The 17741-nt window shown below is 32.6% G+C and overlaps 1 protein-coding gene across 2 annotated transcripts in view; it reads left to right on the top strand.

Moving 5' to 3' along the window:
* Positions 1-17741, top strand: part of ANKRD10 (ankyrin repeat domain 10) — a 47514-nt gene that overhangs the window by 10705 nt on the left and 19068 nt on the right. For both annotated transcript variants that reach the window (XM_078147324.1, XM_020965159.2), the window contains exons 3-4: positions 1344-1435; positions 15032-15267. In XM_078147324.1, the coding sequence (XP_078003450.1) occupies positions 1344-1435; positions 15032-15267 (328 nt within the window). The remainder of the gene's footprint in view (positions 1-1343; positions 1436-15031; positions 15268-17741) is intronic.

Below are 17741 nucleotides of genomic sequence, written 5' to 3'. Positions count from 1 at the left end.
GAGTGGCTAGACTGTGGAAGTTAGTAATGTATAAGAAGGCAGGAAAGATAGGGGCTAGATTGTGAAGAACTTCAAAATGCCAGAACAAAAAGAAAGCAAAAAATACTCATTTTGATAAATGTCTATCAATTTGTTTTTGTTTTTTAAAAGAAGCAAAGTTTTTTATTTTTGTTTTTAATTTCTTTGTTGACTCGGTTGTATTTTTCTACTGAGAGTTAGTTGCCCCTAACCCGTACACCCCAACAAACAAAACCTCACACCTGTGCTTTATATTTCTTTGTCTGTTTGTAAATGATGTATATGGTGGACTTTCACTACTAATATACCCCCAGTCTTCATTAGGGATTCAGTTTTCCATTATTGACATCTATCTAGTGAATAAACATTGAGAAGTAAAAGATATATTAGATAAAGTTTAGAGAGGGTTTTAGTCAGCCGTTTTAAGTTGTCCATGCTAAAATCTTGAATATTTTGGGGGTAGAATTAGTTCCTTTTTCTTGGTTTCTGATATGTATAGGCATATTTTTCTTTTTCTGTTGCATGTTTTGCCTTCAGGTTTTTTAACCCAGAGAATTGAGAGCTGTGAGAGGGTGTTGTCGATTAGAGTAGATTTCCAGATTTTTAAAACGGTATCCCTTGAGTTCTGATTGAAGGCTATAGCAGTAACGTGATTCTTCTAGTGCCATAAAGTAAGTATTTCAGTATGGCGTAGTGGTGAGGGAGTTAACCTCAGAGCCAGAAAGAGATTTAAGTCCTGCTTCTGACACATAGTGGCCTTATGACCCTGGGCAAGTCACTAAACAGGTCTGCTCTAGACAACTCTCCATGATTAAATTTCGGAGGAGGTTCTGACTTGCCTTGGTTGAGGCAATTTCCTTACCTGGAATTCCCTATTCCAGTGAAATCACAGGTGTAGTTCCTGTCCCTCTTTAACTCATGTTTATCACAAAAAGCTTGTTCATAAATCTTATTTTACTGAGTCTTTTTTCCCCCCTTATTTGAGAACTGTCTTAAATGATGGAAATTTATACAGTTATTTTCTCCATGTTACTGGTGACCCAAATCTTTTATTTCAAGTATTGACATCTGATAAAATGCACATTTGGATTTTGTTCTGTTAATTTTTAGAAAGATTGCTCCTAAGTTCATTTTTGTTGTTTTTTAAAAAATATTCACAGTGGGTGAATTTTTGTATTCCAACAAAAAGATTATGTCTTTCTTTCTCAGACTTATATTTTTGTCTTCTTTAAAATTTGGCTAACAGCATTCTCATTGCAAAAGCCCACTGTTAATTGAATGAGTATAAGAAGAACAGTTACTTAAAATGTTATTTTTATTTGCAGGATTGTGAGGGTGAAACTCCTATTCACAAAGCTGCACGTTCTGGTAGTATGGATTCTATAAGTGCTCTTGTGGCTAATGGAGCTCAAATCGAGTAAGTGTGTTTTTTGTTTTTTGAACTGTGAAATGGAATAATTCAGAGTAGACTTTGTTAGAAGAACCCTAGAATAGACACTTTAAAGTGTTTCTTGAACAGTTAGATTGGTGATTTGTTTTTTATTTTTATTTTTTTCTTTACCAATTAACCTCTGACACAGAAGAAGCAAAATTTGCTACTGTTAAGCATTAGCAGACAAAAAGTTTGGCTTTCTTTTAACTTCACGTACAGTTCCATGGTGAGAGACAGTGTAGTGCAGTGGAAAATGCACTGGGTTATAGAGTCCTTAGGTCTGCATGACATGTGGCCTTGCACAGTTTACTTAGTATTTCTGTCGCTCAGTTTCTTCATCTATAAGATGAAGAAGCTGGATCTAAGGCCCTTCCATCTCCAAACTTCTAGATTCTAAGTCACATAACCTCTCTATGTCTTCATCTTATGAAATGAGGATGATTTCAACCTTAGGCTTTGAAAAAAGTCTATTGTGAAAGTTTTAATTTTCTTTTTTCAGCTCCTTATAGGAGTTGTATGGATATGTGTATTTGCATATATACAAACACTCATAGAACTTACTGGGGTATTGACACAGTAGTAGCATTATTGTAGGTCTTAGAAGAAAAATTTTGGTGCTGTAGTGTATCTTAAGATACACTGAGAGCTTTTGATTTGTACACGAATACTGTTAGGTAGCTTTGCATTAGTCATATATTTTAGGTGTTGACTACTAGTATATTTGCATTGTATTAACTTTAGAAGGTTAATTTTTTTAATTAAAATTTTGTACTTCTGCAATTTACAGCATTAACAAAATGGATACAGCTGTCAACCTTAGTCAAATGTGAGCTATATAGCTTATGATAACCAAAATAACTGTATTGGCTTTTCTTTATTATAATTTACTGAATGAGTTAAATATATTTTTTGTAAAATTAATTTCAAACTTTCCTAATTGGAGACATGAAAATTTGGCCTTTGAGTGAATTAAGTTATATACATATATCTAACTTTTTTTAACCCTTTGGTTTCCATTTTACTCTTGGCTCTGCCTCAGTTACAAAGATCTACCTTAAAGTAAATTTTGCTGTGGATGTTGTCAGGAAAGCAAAACTACATAGTCTAGTATGGTTTATGTTCTAATATCAAAGATTGTATATATATATGGTATTTTCTTTCACTAAATAACTGTTTTAGAAAAGCAGGGCATTGAAATGAGCCTGGGAATGACAGAAATTTTATTAATTTGTCATACTGAAATTTGACCTGCAGTTATGTGCTGCAATAGAATGCTACATTGAAAGAATGCTTAGCTATTAACACAATATCTTTATAATTTTTTTCTAAAGCAATACATTCCTGTGAAGTCCATTTTTTAAAAAGTCCCCTTTAAAAACAATTTAAAAGGATTATTTAAAGTTATAGTTACGGCTAAAATTTACCTTTCATCAGGTATATCTAAGTTTAAATGCAGATTATTCATATATAATTTTAGAAATAATGTTAACCGAGGTGGAATCTATTATGGTTATAAAATGATTTCTAGAAATAAGCATTTCTGTAATTAATATAGTCATGATTATTGAAATTATTTTTTATAAAACCATTTGATGCTTTTAGTTTTCCTTTGAATATTTTTATTCTGTAGCTTTTGGCATCTTATATTTTAATAGATAGTTTAATCATTTGAACCAGTAGCAACAGTATTTTCTTACTTTCAGCAAGCATATATTTTTGTCTATAGATTATTCGAAGTTTTGTCCTTGATTCTAGGAACCTCAGGTGTCTTTCCCTTCATTGTCAACATAGTCTGACTGGACATGGCTTCAACTGCTAATCTATTTTTTTTTCCTTCTCAGCATGAAACTTCATTATAGTGATTTCCTTGATTAAACTTTTTTTAAATGAAAAGTATTTCATCTAAATGAGAAACTACCCAAAATGATTTTTCCTTATAAGTTTTATGGCATGATGATATTTCTGGGATTTTATTTCAACATAGTTACTTACAATAAAACCTTGAAATTCCCATGTAACTCTTTAAAATTTTTTTTATCAGTAAGTTAATTTGGAAATTATTTATTGATTTTTTTCATTCCTCTTTTTTTTCCATTTTTACAGTTTTATCTTTCAAATGTAGCAGAGGGAAGCTCCCATATCTGTTATAGGTCTACTATTATATATTTACATATAATGCTACTTAAACATATGCAGATTAAAATGGGCAATTCAATTAAATTTTAAAAGTATTAGAATAGAATGGATTTACTTGGAAGCCTTTATTTAGCTATTTTATATTTCATACATACTGGACTAAATTACATTTACTCTTTTTCCTTCATTAATATTTAGGAAAGTGTTTTAGGCCTTATTTTTACATGGAAAAAGTAAGTTTCTTTTGTATTTGTTTCATTCCAATTTTGCTTTCTTGTAAATATCCAAGACCTTAAAATTATGTGCTTTACTGATCATTATCGGGTAGATTCTCATACTAAGGGCAAGTAGGAAACTACCAAGTACTTGTGGATAGAATGTTGCTATATAACTTACCTGTTAATATAGGTTGCAACTATAAGATAACGCATATCAGCTGCTGTACATCGTATTAAATTTTCTAGCACCACACGTGAGTATGTTAATTGGACTTTATTTTTTTATTTGCTTGTTAACTGTAACTTTTGGTGCCATGTTTTCTTTTCCCTTTGAGAAACTTTCTTCAGGCTAAAAAAATATAATGAGCTTAATAAAGATATTTTATATGAAATTTATGCAATTTGGCATAAGAGATTTCCTCACTGGAAGTTGCCTGTACCAAAGAAATCATAGAAACAACCCCCTCTCCCTATCCCCTTGAATATTATAATGTAACATTTTTCCATATAAATTTAGAAATTCAGAATCAGATAATTTTATAATGATGTTTCTGTTCGTCTACTGTAAGTTATGACCTCTGCAAGAAATTTTTATTATCATTTAGGTTTATGTTTTTTAGTGCTTAGCATTTAAATTTGTTTGATTTATGTATGTAGGATTACTTCAAACTTTCTAACTACAGCTACCATTTAAATATTACTAGTTTCACAAAATATATCCTGTAATAGGGAGATTGGTAAACTCAAACATCTTTTTTCTTTGTTCTCTGATCTTTTCATAAGACTGTTTTAAATAGTTAACCTCTGGTAATATAGAGGGGAAAAAGTTTAATACCTTTTGAGTATCCATAATTTTAATAAAGTACAACCAAATCTTGGCTGTCTTTTCTTTTCTTCAGAAGGAAACAGTCATTCTACTGGCTTTGCTCGTTTAGATTTTCTGGATAGATTTTCTAGATAGAAATAAAGTAGGATACAGCTGAGCTTATAGGATTCTGTTTACTCATGGCATCGTGGCTAGCCTTCCCTATTATAGAGTAAAACACTCAGAATGGACCGTAAGGCACATTTTGTTGCATCTGGGTCTTGTGAATTAAATGTTTGTCAGCTTTGGCTAAGCCATAAAGTATCCCAATTATAGTTGAAATAAGTAAACTTTGATTACGTAAAGCTAAACTGTATTTTCTTGACACTTGTAGATGATTGGTTCAGTGTTAAAAATATTAATGGAATACATGCATAAACTGTTTTGTAAAACAAATACTTTAGAATTATTTTTCGAAGTGATATAATGCAAGTAGAATCCCAATAAAACAAACTTTAGTGGATTGTCAAGAGTTACTGTTTTAGAATTTTGTTGATTCACACTTTGCTTAAAATAAATGGGCCATTGGTAGAGTTAGGGAGTACTCTTGTTTTAACATGATTTGAGAGACCTGTGTTGTAGTACAAAAATCTTGCCATCTGCATTCAGGTCTTTCAAAATGCTGTGTTTTTAAATTTTTTTACATAATCTATTCCAAATTTCTATCTTGTAGTTGCAAATAAAGTAGTTATTTAAAACAATAATACAAATTATGTCAACCTCATTTCTCTTCTACTTGATTTTTTTTTGGTTTATGGATTTTCCAGACATTGTAAATAGTCTATAGGAAAGTTGGAGCAAAGGAAACTAAAGCATTTACAGATCTTTTATCATTTTAAAAATGTTCCATGTGTTATGAAAACTTATAGTCTTCAGCCTTAAGAGACAATACTTTATAACTTCAGATGTATGAGATTCCAGATAGATTACTGGCTATTTTTTTAAAAATTACTAATTAATATAGATAAGGTATGCACTGTAACAGAAAGCAAAGATTTGAAATTTAAGAATTTTTCTATCCTATGTTAATACAGTTAAAATGACTGGTTGGAATTGGTTCTACCTAAATGGGCTAGATAGTTTAAAAAATTTTAGATGGCCTATATTATCTAAAAGTTTAAGATATAGCAGCTCATTTGTAAAATGATTATTTGCTTGTTAGACATTTTCTTCATTATTTTAAATTCTTAACTCTTCAGTGAAGGACCTTGATGGTTTTGAAAAAAAGAAATGTCTGTTGTATAATTTTTGCCTGTGCTCCTTTAGGGTCAGCATTTTAGTGATTAGATTAATTTTTACCTAATGTACAAGACGCTTGAAGATTTTTGCAGCAATTACTCAATTAAATTGTGTTTCCCATCAGATTTATTTTGGAGGGAGGTATTAATTCTTTTATCCAGAGACATGCAAAGGGCCATGCCTTTTACTTTATAGAGATCATTGAAGTAATTAGCTGAGTTTCCTATATTTTTTTTTATTCTTTACTTCAAAAATCTAATATTAGCATCCATTCTTTCCCATTTCTTCGTTCCCATCTCTAAGAAAGAAGTGGTCTTTCTCTTTTCTGAGGCCAGCCCTCTACCTTATGTCCTTGGTCCCTTTTACCATATCTCCAGGACCTTTACTCTTCAGTCATTTATTGCAATCTCCATTATTTCTTTGTGCTTCAGACTGCTTGATACAAGGTAAAAAGGGAAACTTGAGTTTGAATTCTGCTTAGCAGCTCTGTGTCATAGGCAAGTAATTTTTCTTGTCTGAGCCTCATTTGTGGAATAGTTCTACACCAGTGGCACATATATCAGGGGGCTGTTTTGAGGACGAAAGGAGATAATGATTGTAAAGTGTTTTTCAAATTTTAAAGTACTATATAGCTATTATTATTGTTAATGATAATAATAGCTTCATCGATGGTTCCTGAAAGCGTGTTCAGGGCTTCCAAAACTTTGAAAAAAAATCGAACAATTTCACTTGACCTTGCTATCCCTCAAGCTATAGTCCTATAACCCATGTCTTTTTAACTAGTAAACTCAGAGAAGTATCTGGGCTTGCTGCCTCCTCTTTCTTCATCATTCAGGCTTCTAGCCCTACCATTCAACTGACATTGACGTCTTGATCATTACCAGTAATCTCTTAAACTGAAATCTGGTGACATTTCTTCAGTCCTAATTTTCCTTGACCTCTCCTCAGCTTTTGATACTGTTGACCATCTCCTTCTGTTGTATATTCTGTCCTCTGTTGGCCTGTGTGACACCAGTCTCTCCCTACCTATCTGTTCCTTCTCAGTCTCCTTGGTTGAAACATCTGATTCCTGCCCTCTCTTCTGTTCTCTTAGTACTCTTATTAGCTCCCAAGGGTTCAAGTAGAACTTATCTGCAAATAGCTCCTCAAGTTAAATTCAATACATTATGTGTATATGCACATGTATGTATGTATATGCATATAAGTTTATGTGTATATACATATAAAACCTTAATCTCTCCTCTGAACTCCAGTGATGCATAACTAGCTACATGCTGGTCATTTTTACCTCTACTTTCTGTCATAGCATCTCAAATTTATATTGTCCACAACTTGTCTTCTCCCCTCCCTCCCAAACCCACCCTTATTTCTGTTGGAAGATGCCATCCTTCTAGTCACTTAGGTTTGCAACCTCAAAATCATCTTTGGGTCTTGACTCTCCTGCTCCATTTCTCCTGTGTCAAATGTGGTCGATTGTCAGTTTTTGTTGATTCAGCCTCCACAATATCTCTTGTATCTGTCCCCATAACCACTATTGTAGTTCACCTCTAAATGAGACTGTTGTGGTAGCTTCCTAAATGTTTTCCCTGCTTTCATTCTACCTATTCTCTAATCCCAACTTCCACATAATTGCTGAAATAATCTAAAACACAGGTCTGACTGTGTGGCCTGCTCAAGAATATTTAATAGCCTTTAAGGAGGAAATAGAAACTCCACTTGTCATTTAAAGTTTTTATTCCAGCCTCCCCTTCCAGATTTATTTAATACTACTACCCTTTATATACCACCTCTGCGTCTGGATTGTATCCTGTCTTCATCTCTACCTGTAGAATCTCTAGCTTCCTTTAGGGCTTAACTTAGATGCTATATTATACAAGAAGCTTTTCCTTTACCTGTCCCTCATCTCTGGTTTCATACTTTCTTCAAGTTTCTTGTTTTTATATTTCCTGCCCCATGCTTTCCAGTAGAATGCAAGTTCCTTGGAAGTTAGGAGACTCGTGTATTTGTATCTGTGTATCCCTGTACCTAGCCAGATTCTTAAACGTGATGGACGTTTAAATAATATTTCTCTAATAGAACCCGATTGTAATTGTGATTATTTCCAACTTTTTTTAAATTTCCCTAGTTCTGATTTCCAGGCTCTTTCAAAATTTTATTAGCTATCAGTGTGAAGGCATGCATATTAAGGAATTATTTACTTAGAAGTGAAGACAGAATCTATATTTACATGCAGGTTGTGAGAAAAGTAGGATGATAATCTATTCTTAATAGTTCAGTTTAGGCATTTGGCTTGAGGTGGAGGTTTTTCCCCATAATTATCCGGAGTAATACACATGCTTCACTTGATAAAACATTTTTATGTCTTGCTTCTAAATGAAGCCAGTAAGATCTAGATCTAGATATTTTCTCTTGGGTTTAAAAACCCTGAACTACAGAATAGAAAGTGCTACTTTATACCTGTCACCACTGAAATTATCTATAGCAATAGGAATAATCAATCTGGTTGTTCTTTTAATTAAGCAAAATTTTAATATCTATGAGCTAAGGTATACAATCTTGGTAGACAGGACCTCTGCACTAATGGAATAACAAATCCTTCTAAGTATTTTAATATAAGCAAATCTTATTTGGCTTCAAACAGCTGCATTGCAAGATCAACGTCAGTATTATCTCAAACTTGAAATGAAAACTTGGCACCAAGCGTCTTTTAGGTAGAAACTTTGTAAATGTGTAGTTTCTTTTTATAAACTGTTACCTACAGAATATGTGTATAAGAAATTCTTCTTACCTATTTCAAAATTTTTATTTGGATGCCAAAGGGTTAAAAATACATATTTATATACATGTACTTTTCAGATTATTTTACTGAAGAAATTGACTAGTATGCTAATGTTTGTACATATAGTCATATAATGTTTTGATCTTTTTTTTAATGATTCCATGTATTTGCTTATTTTTGTCTAGGAATAGTTACTAATGTATTTGAGATACAGCAAACCAAATTATAAAGTTACCAGAATCGTGAGTTGACTAATGGTTTTTAGTCCATACTGTTAAATTTTTATCGGAATATTGACAGACTTAAATTGGCTTCATGCTAAACAATATCGTTATAAGAAGGCAGTGTCCTGTCACAGTATCTCATGGTTAAGGTGGTCACATGACAATGGCTTAAATGCAATGAATAATGTGCTCCTGCACCTTATGTATGTATATGTATTTTTTAATCTAAATGTTGCCTGCAAATATGTGATCCCTTATGATATAAGTTTCCTGTTTTATGAACCCTTGCCCGTTTTAAATCAAACAGAAGATTCTGAAACTGTAAAAATACACATGTCAATGTTTTACAGCTACGTAATTCGAATTGACTTGATTTTTTCAAGTAATCCTAGAAAGGGGGAGCATTCCATATAGAAACTGCTGAAACTGCCACAGGTGCTTCTCCGAAAACCTTACAGTTGTGGCATTGAATGTTCAGTATCGCTTCCTTTCTCCACACAAGGCATACTGTTGAGGTATTTGTTGCGGTGATTGGTTTTAATGCTAATCTAGGAATTCAGATATAGAATCTTTAGATTTGCATGCTTTGCTTACCCTAATTTATGATATCTACCTTTATTTGTAAACTAAACTAACAATAGTTAAGTTGAGATCAGTATTTTAACAGAAATATTACATTGATATTCAAAGATGTGGTTTATTATTTTATATTGTCGCATGGCATTAACAAAGAAAACATGACTGAAGGTGATGTGAAACTCAGGTTTAAAAAAAACTTTCAGTAATTTCCTTGTAAACACTTGAGTTTTTTTAAAAACTGCTAAAAATAACTTGGTTTTTCTTTATAGAAAAGCCTATTCATACACCCTTTATTCCTGTGACACTATAAGTGGAAAATATAAAGAAGCCTTGTTTAACTCTTGTTAGATTTGTCCCATACAGACTTTTCCTTGTAAATAATATAAGTTAATACAAAGGAAATATAAGTATCTGTCCTACATAAGTAAAGGGGATATAGTCAGTACATATTTTTTGGCCCTGAAATTGAGCAATGCATATAAAGTTGTTAATTTCATGTTTTTCTTATTCTTTTATAGAAAAAATTCAGAGATGTAGAGAAAACTAAGTGTAGAGAGAAAGTGGTTGACCTTGATTAAAATATTTCTTTAAATAGTCCATAATATATAAGGCCATACCAGACTTAGTAAAAGTATATATTCACGAATTTGGATGGATATACTGATAAAATGTATACATTTGTATTTGTATCTCAAGCACAGTTATCTCTTAAAGTACTGTAGAGCAGTTACAACCTTAGGACTAACTAGATGTAGTACTTTCAGTTATCTAAAACTCAAGACAGCCTATTAAATTCAGTTTTTAAGTTTTTATTTTAATGCCACATAAATCTGAGGCAGATTGCATTTCAAGTCTAAGGTGTTTGTTTCTTTTTAAATTTTTTTGTCTTCAGAGACGTAGTTTCAGAATAGCGTGTGTCTAATTTCATTATCACTTTGGTTATCATTAATGATGGTTCTTGGAAACTTTTTTTTAAGCTTTTGTGTAGTACTGTGGCTCCAATTGCTTTTAATTTTCCTTTGGAGTACAATAATATATACATTCTGAAACAGTAATTTAATTCAGTAGACACCTCTTTAGACTTTAAGAGTATAGCATCATGGCCATCTTGGGATAGTTATAAAAAAATTATAAAATTTAAAGAAAGACCTAAGTGCTTTTTAAAAATATTTGTTCTGTAATTCTTAAAAGCAGAAGTATTGGGAAAGAGTATCTTGTTAAGCCGAGTTTAAATTTTGTTAAAATGAATCAATCTTGAGTTGCTGTTTGCTCTATGTTATTAGACATCAGATCCAAAAAGACCCTTTATTTTCTTGCCAAACTGTCTAAAGTGTGAGGGTGTTCTCAGTTGTGATGTATTTTTATGACAGTATTTCTGTTTTAGAATATTATCTTTTTAATAGAGAAGTTATTAAAAATGGATATAGATTCGTTATATAAGAAACACATTGAATACACAAAAAGTGTACTTTTTAAGGGGGAAAAAGAGCATTTTAAGAGACAAAGAGGGTAGAAGAAAGATCACTGGACTGGAGTCAGGCATGTGCCCAAGTCCTGCTTTCAGCTCTGCTTCTAAGTCCCTTGGTGACCTTAGGCAATTTGTTTTACTTCTTTGGGCCCCAGTTGCTACACATATAAGGTGAGGAGCGTTGGATTAGGTGATGATTGCGAAGGTTCAATATTTTACAACGTTGGCTACTCATTTCAGATTTTTTTTTCTTGTCATGCTACATAAAACGATATATTTGAGTATAACTACTACGGAAATATCTTTAAGAAATGAAATACAATTAAGACAGTTTTTGCCTGGTTTATTTTAAAACTGTTAATGCAGAGTGATTATTAAAGTGCATATTGAACCACTTAAAAATTTTTAAAAGAAAAAACCCCAGAGAAACATGAATCCTTAATACTACCAATAAATATTATTTGTGTTGTCTCTAGACTTCTGGGGTATTAAAGATTATAAGTCTCTGACATGATTTAAGAATTGAGATTGTAAATTAGATTAGCAATTTAACCCCCCAAAAAGTCATTACATAACCTTTATTAAAACACATAGTTAATAAAATGTTTTTTTAACTGCAAATTCAGTAAATACTTAATTGTGTGCCCAGTCCCATGGGAAACAAAAGACATAGCCTTTTCCAAAGGAGCATATAAGCTAGTTGGGAAGACAATACATACAAATGAATCAGTCAGCGAACAAGATACTCTATTCCCAATTAATTACATGCTGATATAATAAAGTGCTAAGTTAATGAGAACAGGCAATTGTAGAACAGGACATTTTGTGATAAAATGCCATTGTCAGTACAGATTAAGGGCAAAGAGTTAAAAAGTTGCGTAGAAGAACTAGGTATGTATTAGTATGTATAGATTGTCAAATACAAACTAATAATAGCTGACATTTTAAAGTTTACAGAGCACTTTCTGTATGTTAATCTTCTTTGAGTCTCACAAGCCAGTGAGGTAGGTACCACAGGTGGTATTATTCCATTTTGTAGGATATCTTATAGATGAGAAAACTGAGTTCTAGAGAGGTTAAGTCACCTAGCATGAGACATGGAATTTGAACCTGGGTCTTTCATGATTCCAAGAGCAATACTCTTTCCACTATACCACACTGCCTTCCAGCCTGAAAGATGACAAAACAATGAAACTAACAGCATTATGATTGATACACTTTTATTGATCATTGGAAGTAAATTGTGAATTGCAAAGTTCTCATTAAAATAATAGAGAAGGTTTTATATTTAGTGATACAAACTTAAATCATCACCAGTTAGTACTTCTGAAGAAGTAGTGCTATCCTATCTGTTCTTTGGTTGGGGAAATTTAAATATTTTAATCTTTTTTTCCTGATTCTTGGCTCATGTAGCCCATTTATTTTTGATTAATATTCTTTTAAGTCTACAAGTAGTTTAGGAACCAGCAGAACTCTGTTTAATTCTATTCCTTTGCATTTTCTCATCTTCTTAAAGTTTAATATTGTGAGAAATCAGAATACATTTTAAGCTTTCTAGTTGGGCTTAAGTGATTTAATCTGATTATCCAAAATAAGGGCTAATGCTATTCTTTGTGAAAATTATGTAAAGACATGTCCTTTACCTTTGAGGGAGAAAGGGAACTGTAGGAAAATAGTCCAACAACCTTTACTATTCTGCTCTCTCATCCCAAGTAACTCTTTTCTTCCTGCAGTAAGCATGTTGGTGCTATTTTCTTTAGAATACTAATTTACTTAAAAGACTATGGGAGTTACCATACCAGCCTAACTCATGATCCATCCAGCCCAATATTCTGTTTGATGAGGATTGAAGGCTGTTTTGTAGGAAAATGGTGTTTAGGAAAATGGTGTTTCCTTGTATCAGCTTCAGAATTCAAGCATTGCTTCAAATAGCTTCTGTTTAACATTTGAGATAATTGAAATCGTTTAAGTTTGTATTTTCAACATTTATAACTTTTAGGGCATATGTTCTCAAAACTTTGTGTGCCATATGGTAACATTTAACTCTTTCTCCTAAATTTATATGTCCTCAGGTTTTAGAGGGGAGTGGCACATTGTTTTTGTATTCCTGGATCTGGAGAGCAAGCCGATGTTCATAATATTTACAGGCTTCTTATGCAACTTTTCCAAACTGGAGTCTTAAATCTTTTTTATTATGCATTTATACATTAGCTTTCTTACATTCTTAGTCATGTTGCCAATCTTTCAGCCTTTCCTAGCTAGGTCCAGTGTATTACTATTTTGAAGTGCAGTCAAGCACTTCATTTTGTACAAACAACCCACTAGAGTATTTTGACCTAACTTCCTTTTCTTTATTTATCCATTTCATACCTCAAATTTAGGTGTTAGTTAAATTAATAACATTCATCAGATTTTATAACTTGAATAGTTAGTGAAATTGTCAGTGATACTCCTCAGGAATCATAGACATGTCTAACTTGTTCTCATTTGTAAACCTTTCCATGAAATTGGAGAGTTTTTGTAAGTTGATTTTTGTTTCTCTAGAATTCTTATACCTTCTTTAGCTAAAATTTATACTTGAACAAAACTGAAAAGGTGAAATTCCTCTAAAGTGTTTCATTTTGATATTTAAATTGATCTTAAGTTTTTCTCATCTGATCTCATATTTGAGGAAAATTATTTCATTACTTTTTTATTGTTTGAGCTCCAGACTTTCTTAGAAGTTTGACAAAAGAATAATATAAATCTTGTGGTCATCTGTGCATGTGAAATTCTGTTTTGTTATTGAATCTGTGGCTTTGGATTACTCGGCTTCAAGATGTTTCTCATTCTTATTAGTGACTCTAGGAAATGATTTTAGATTAAGGGCTTTTAAATCTTTATCTGAAACATTTCAAATTGTGGCACTTAGTCTTTAGTTGTTCTTTTTAATCATGCTACTACTCTGTAGTGAATAGATATGGAGAATATTTTAGTTTTTTACTTATTAGATACTTTTCTAATTAATTGACCTTTCAGCTAACTAATTTTTTGCTTTTTTACAGGTTTTTTTCCCTTCCACAAAGCAATAGGTATTCTTATCTTCCAGGCAAACTTCATCATGGAATAGCTTTGTCCCTTAAATTTTCATTTGCTATGAACTGCCTGATATTTTAAAATTAATTTATACTTGAAAAAAGTTGTCATCTTATTGAGACCTTCATTTTTAATGTTTCCACTTAATTCTTCAATCTTAATTTTCATTACTAGGTAACTTAGTTTTATCTTTTAGTGTTTTGAAGAAAGCATCAAAGTCTTGATTCTTTTAAGTAATACATATTCTGTCATAGAGAACTATTTATAAGAGAGTAAGCAGACTTTCCAAAGGGAATTCATATTCAGACAGTCTTGGCCAGTTTGTCTAACCAAGTAATCATCTATGCAAGATTAGTTTCTAAGTAATACATAAGGTCTTTTAATAAAATAATTAGGATATCTAATTTAAGTGTCAAGGTAATCCCCCAGCTTTCCACTTATAGTGTCACATATCTGAATAAAATCTGCCATGAGCAGACCTAAACTTTGAGTAACTTTTTTTTCCATTAGGCAGAATAGTGATTGTTATATGAATGCCATGGACAATTACTAGTATATGTTTGTTTTGATTATATAATTAGATTTTTAGTCAAGATAGAATATTGGATTTTAAAGTAAGTATAGGCAGATGATAGAGTTCAGGATTCAAACTTAGTCTGAAGTTAGTATAAAGTTCTGATTCTTCAGATTAAGCATTTTATTATGCTATTTGTGTTAAATAGGAATATAACTTTTTAAAGGGAGTTTAGAATAATGATTTTTGTCTTCATACACTGTCTTCCAAATCTTGCTTAGAAACCAGATGTATAAGAGCAAAAGTTAGTTAAAGAACTAAGATGATTTACTTATTCTTTAACGAAAATTTGCTATAAATTTGTATAGTCTTTCTCTCTGTCTCTCTCATATCACCTTCAGATAGTTAGTCAGTAAGAACAGCAGGAGCAGCAGCCAAGTTAAACTGCTAATGGAATGTAATTCAGTTTCTTTGTATTATGCAGCTTAAGAAATGCCAGTGGCCTGACAGCAGCAGAAATTGCACAAACCCAGGGTTTCCAAGAATGTGCCCAGTTTCTCTTAAACCTGCAGAATTGTCATCTGAATCGTTTCTATACTAATGGCACCTTAAATGGGGTTCATCAGAATGCATTTCCTAATCATGTTAGTAGTGGGACAAATCGAAAGCGGTCCTTGGAAGATGTCGAGTCTGCTGGAATAAAGAAGGCTAGAACTGAAGGTGAGACTGCTTTAGAGGTGGGGAAGAAAGTAGTTTTAATGAACACATTCTCTTTTTGCATATCTTACTTATTTCAGCCATAAAGGCCGAAAGCTTCCTTATAGAGCAGTGAGAGCTTCACAGATAAGGAGATCGTACACCAAGAGACGTACTCTTTTGGTTACCTTCAAGTTTTCTTCTATGTAGCTGTGAAGACTGGCCTCTTAAGAAAAGGTGGGATAAGAGAGAAATTTTAACAGGCTCAAAACATGCTGAAGAACAAATGTTAATACATTCTTGTTACCACTCAAGTTTGCTTGGGCATCATGACATAGATTATAGAAATATTTTCTGTGTTGTACTTGTATTTGAAATATAACTATTAAAAAATTCTGCCATTGTGCCTGATTTATTTGTTTTTGACTGTTACTGAGCTTGTGAAAAAATTTTTTGTTAGTATGGTTATATGGCTGTTCTCTAGCAGACAAAAGTATACACCCTTACATAAATTGAACTGACCCTTACATAAATTGAACTGATCCTTCCATGGCACACTATGTATCATTTTAATACAGTATTCCTTGAGTAAGGTAAGTAAGCTTATTTCACTTGTGAATGGCCTTTTCGTCTAAGAAGTTCTTTTAATCGTAGGTATAGTTTGCAAGCAGTTTACTTAATTTTTCCATTCTAAACCTTCCTTTCAGTAGTTTTATATATGCTGTCTTGCTCTGAGAGAGATGAAAGACTTGGTTCGGGTGTTTTAGCCTATATAAAAATAGCAGCCATAGGTTATATAGTGGCTCTGACTTTTTATTAAGCCTACATTTATTAGCTGAGTTACTCATTTGTAAATACTACCACAGTTAGGAAGTAAATAACTAATTTGATTATAGAGTAAGAATTCAAAAATACCTTGTCATGGTAGAACTATGGAAAATCAGGAAGAAGAAATATGTTTACATGCAAAATTCTGCATGTAATTAACAAATTAGCTATGTAAGTGGAAGATCCAGTTATCTTAGCTGTAAGATCAATGTGAATTGGATGACAGGGTGATACCTGCTCTAACAGCTAATGACACCTCAAGCATCATTAATGGTATCTAGGCACAGGGAAGCACATCTGCATATTTGTAATATTCCAGGTGCCACATTTTGAAGGGGACATTAACAGGGTAGAGGAGATTTATAAAATCCCGATATTTTAATTGGAGTTAGGTCTTTGTAGTGGACAGAAGGATGACCTGTTACCAGGTCCCACCTAAGTCACTAGTCCTATGACCCCAGATAAACTATTCAGTGCAGCTGTTCAGCATGTGTCCTCATCCCTCCCTAATGTGTAGTGCTAGAGAGCAGAACCAGGATCAGAGAATGTAGGTTTGCAGGGAATTTCATAATAACTAAGACCACCACCAGGACTTTCATCACCTCTCACCTATACTATAGTTGGTCTCCCTGCATCCAGCTACTACATTCCTTCTTACACTGAGCTTCCAGATTGATATTCCTAAAGCATATATCTGACTGTATCACACTTCTCTACTTATGAAGCTTCATTGATTTTCTGTAATTTTGTCTGTGATATAAAGACCTTCACAATATGAATCCAGTGTTTTTTCCTAGACTCATTTGTATCTACTCACATATTTGTTTTTGCAATATGGAATGAGAGAGAGGCAATATCAGCTAGGAAGACCTGATTTAAAGTCCTGCCTTTAGTATATATACTCTGAGACCCTAGACAAGTCACTTAGCCTCTCCCAGGAAACCTATAAAATTGTCAGTTTCAGAAGAGTTGATGATCTACCTTCATAAAGGGAGTTTACTACACCAATGAATCTGAAATCGCAGGTTCAGTTGACAAAAAAAAAATTTACTTAATCATGTACAGGTTTCTTCCCACCAGAATGGTAAGTTCCTTGAAGATAAGAAATATTTTGATCTTGACTTTAAATTCCCAGCACCTAGCGTAGTAGGTGCTAAGACTTGATGATTCTTAAAAATCTATTTTAAATATGGCATGGATTATAGCTAACAAATTTGGTAAGGCTCTATTAAAAACAAAGTGATTTTGACTGCATACTCTTAAGTTCAGAGGATGGGGGAGTGGCTGGTTAGGTTGTGGATAAGTAAAAGGAACATTTTAGTTCAGTTCATCTAAGAAATTACTACGAAACAGGTTTGGTATGGTTTAATTATCACTTAAACAATAAATCTGATACAAACATTTTATAAGAATTAAATATTTTCCATTAGTATTTGAAAGGTCACCTTGTATTGTAGATCAAATCAGTGTACTGAATCAGGGCTATTTTTCTGAGTTACAGGTAGTTTCCCCCACTAAAAACAAAGATTTGACTTAAGTTCTACCCGTTTTAATTCCTGCCTTTAGCAGCCCAGGCCTCTACAAATGAGCATTTCTCTATCAAATCTGTACCAGTAGTAGCAGGGGAAATGGAGAGCAAGCCCATGTACAAAATTTGGATGTCCAAGTGA

This window comes from Phascolarctos cinereus, unplaced genomic scaffold (assembly GCF_003287225.1).
Source record: "Phascolarctos cinereus isolate Bilbo 61053 unplaced genomic scaffold, phaCin_HiC Scaffold_7;HRSCAF=346, whole genome shotgun sequence".
NCBI classification, from domain to species: Eukaryota; Metazoa; Chordata; class Mammalia; order Diprotodontia; family Phascolarctidae; genus Phascolarctos; species Phascolarctos cinereus.
This window is presented reverse-complemented; position numbering and strand designations above follow the sequence as displayed.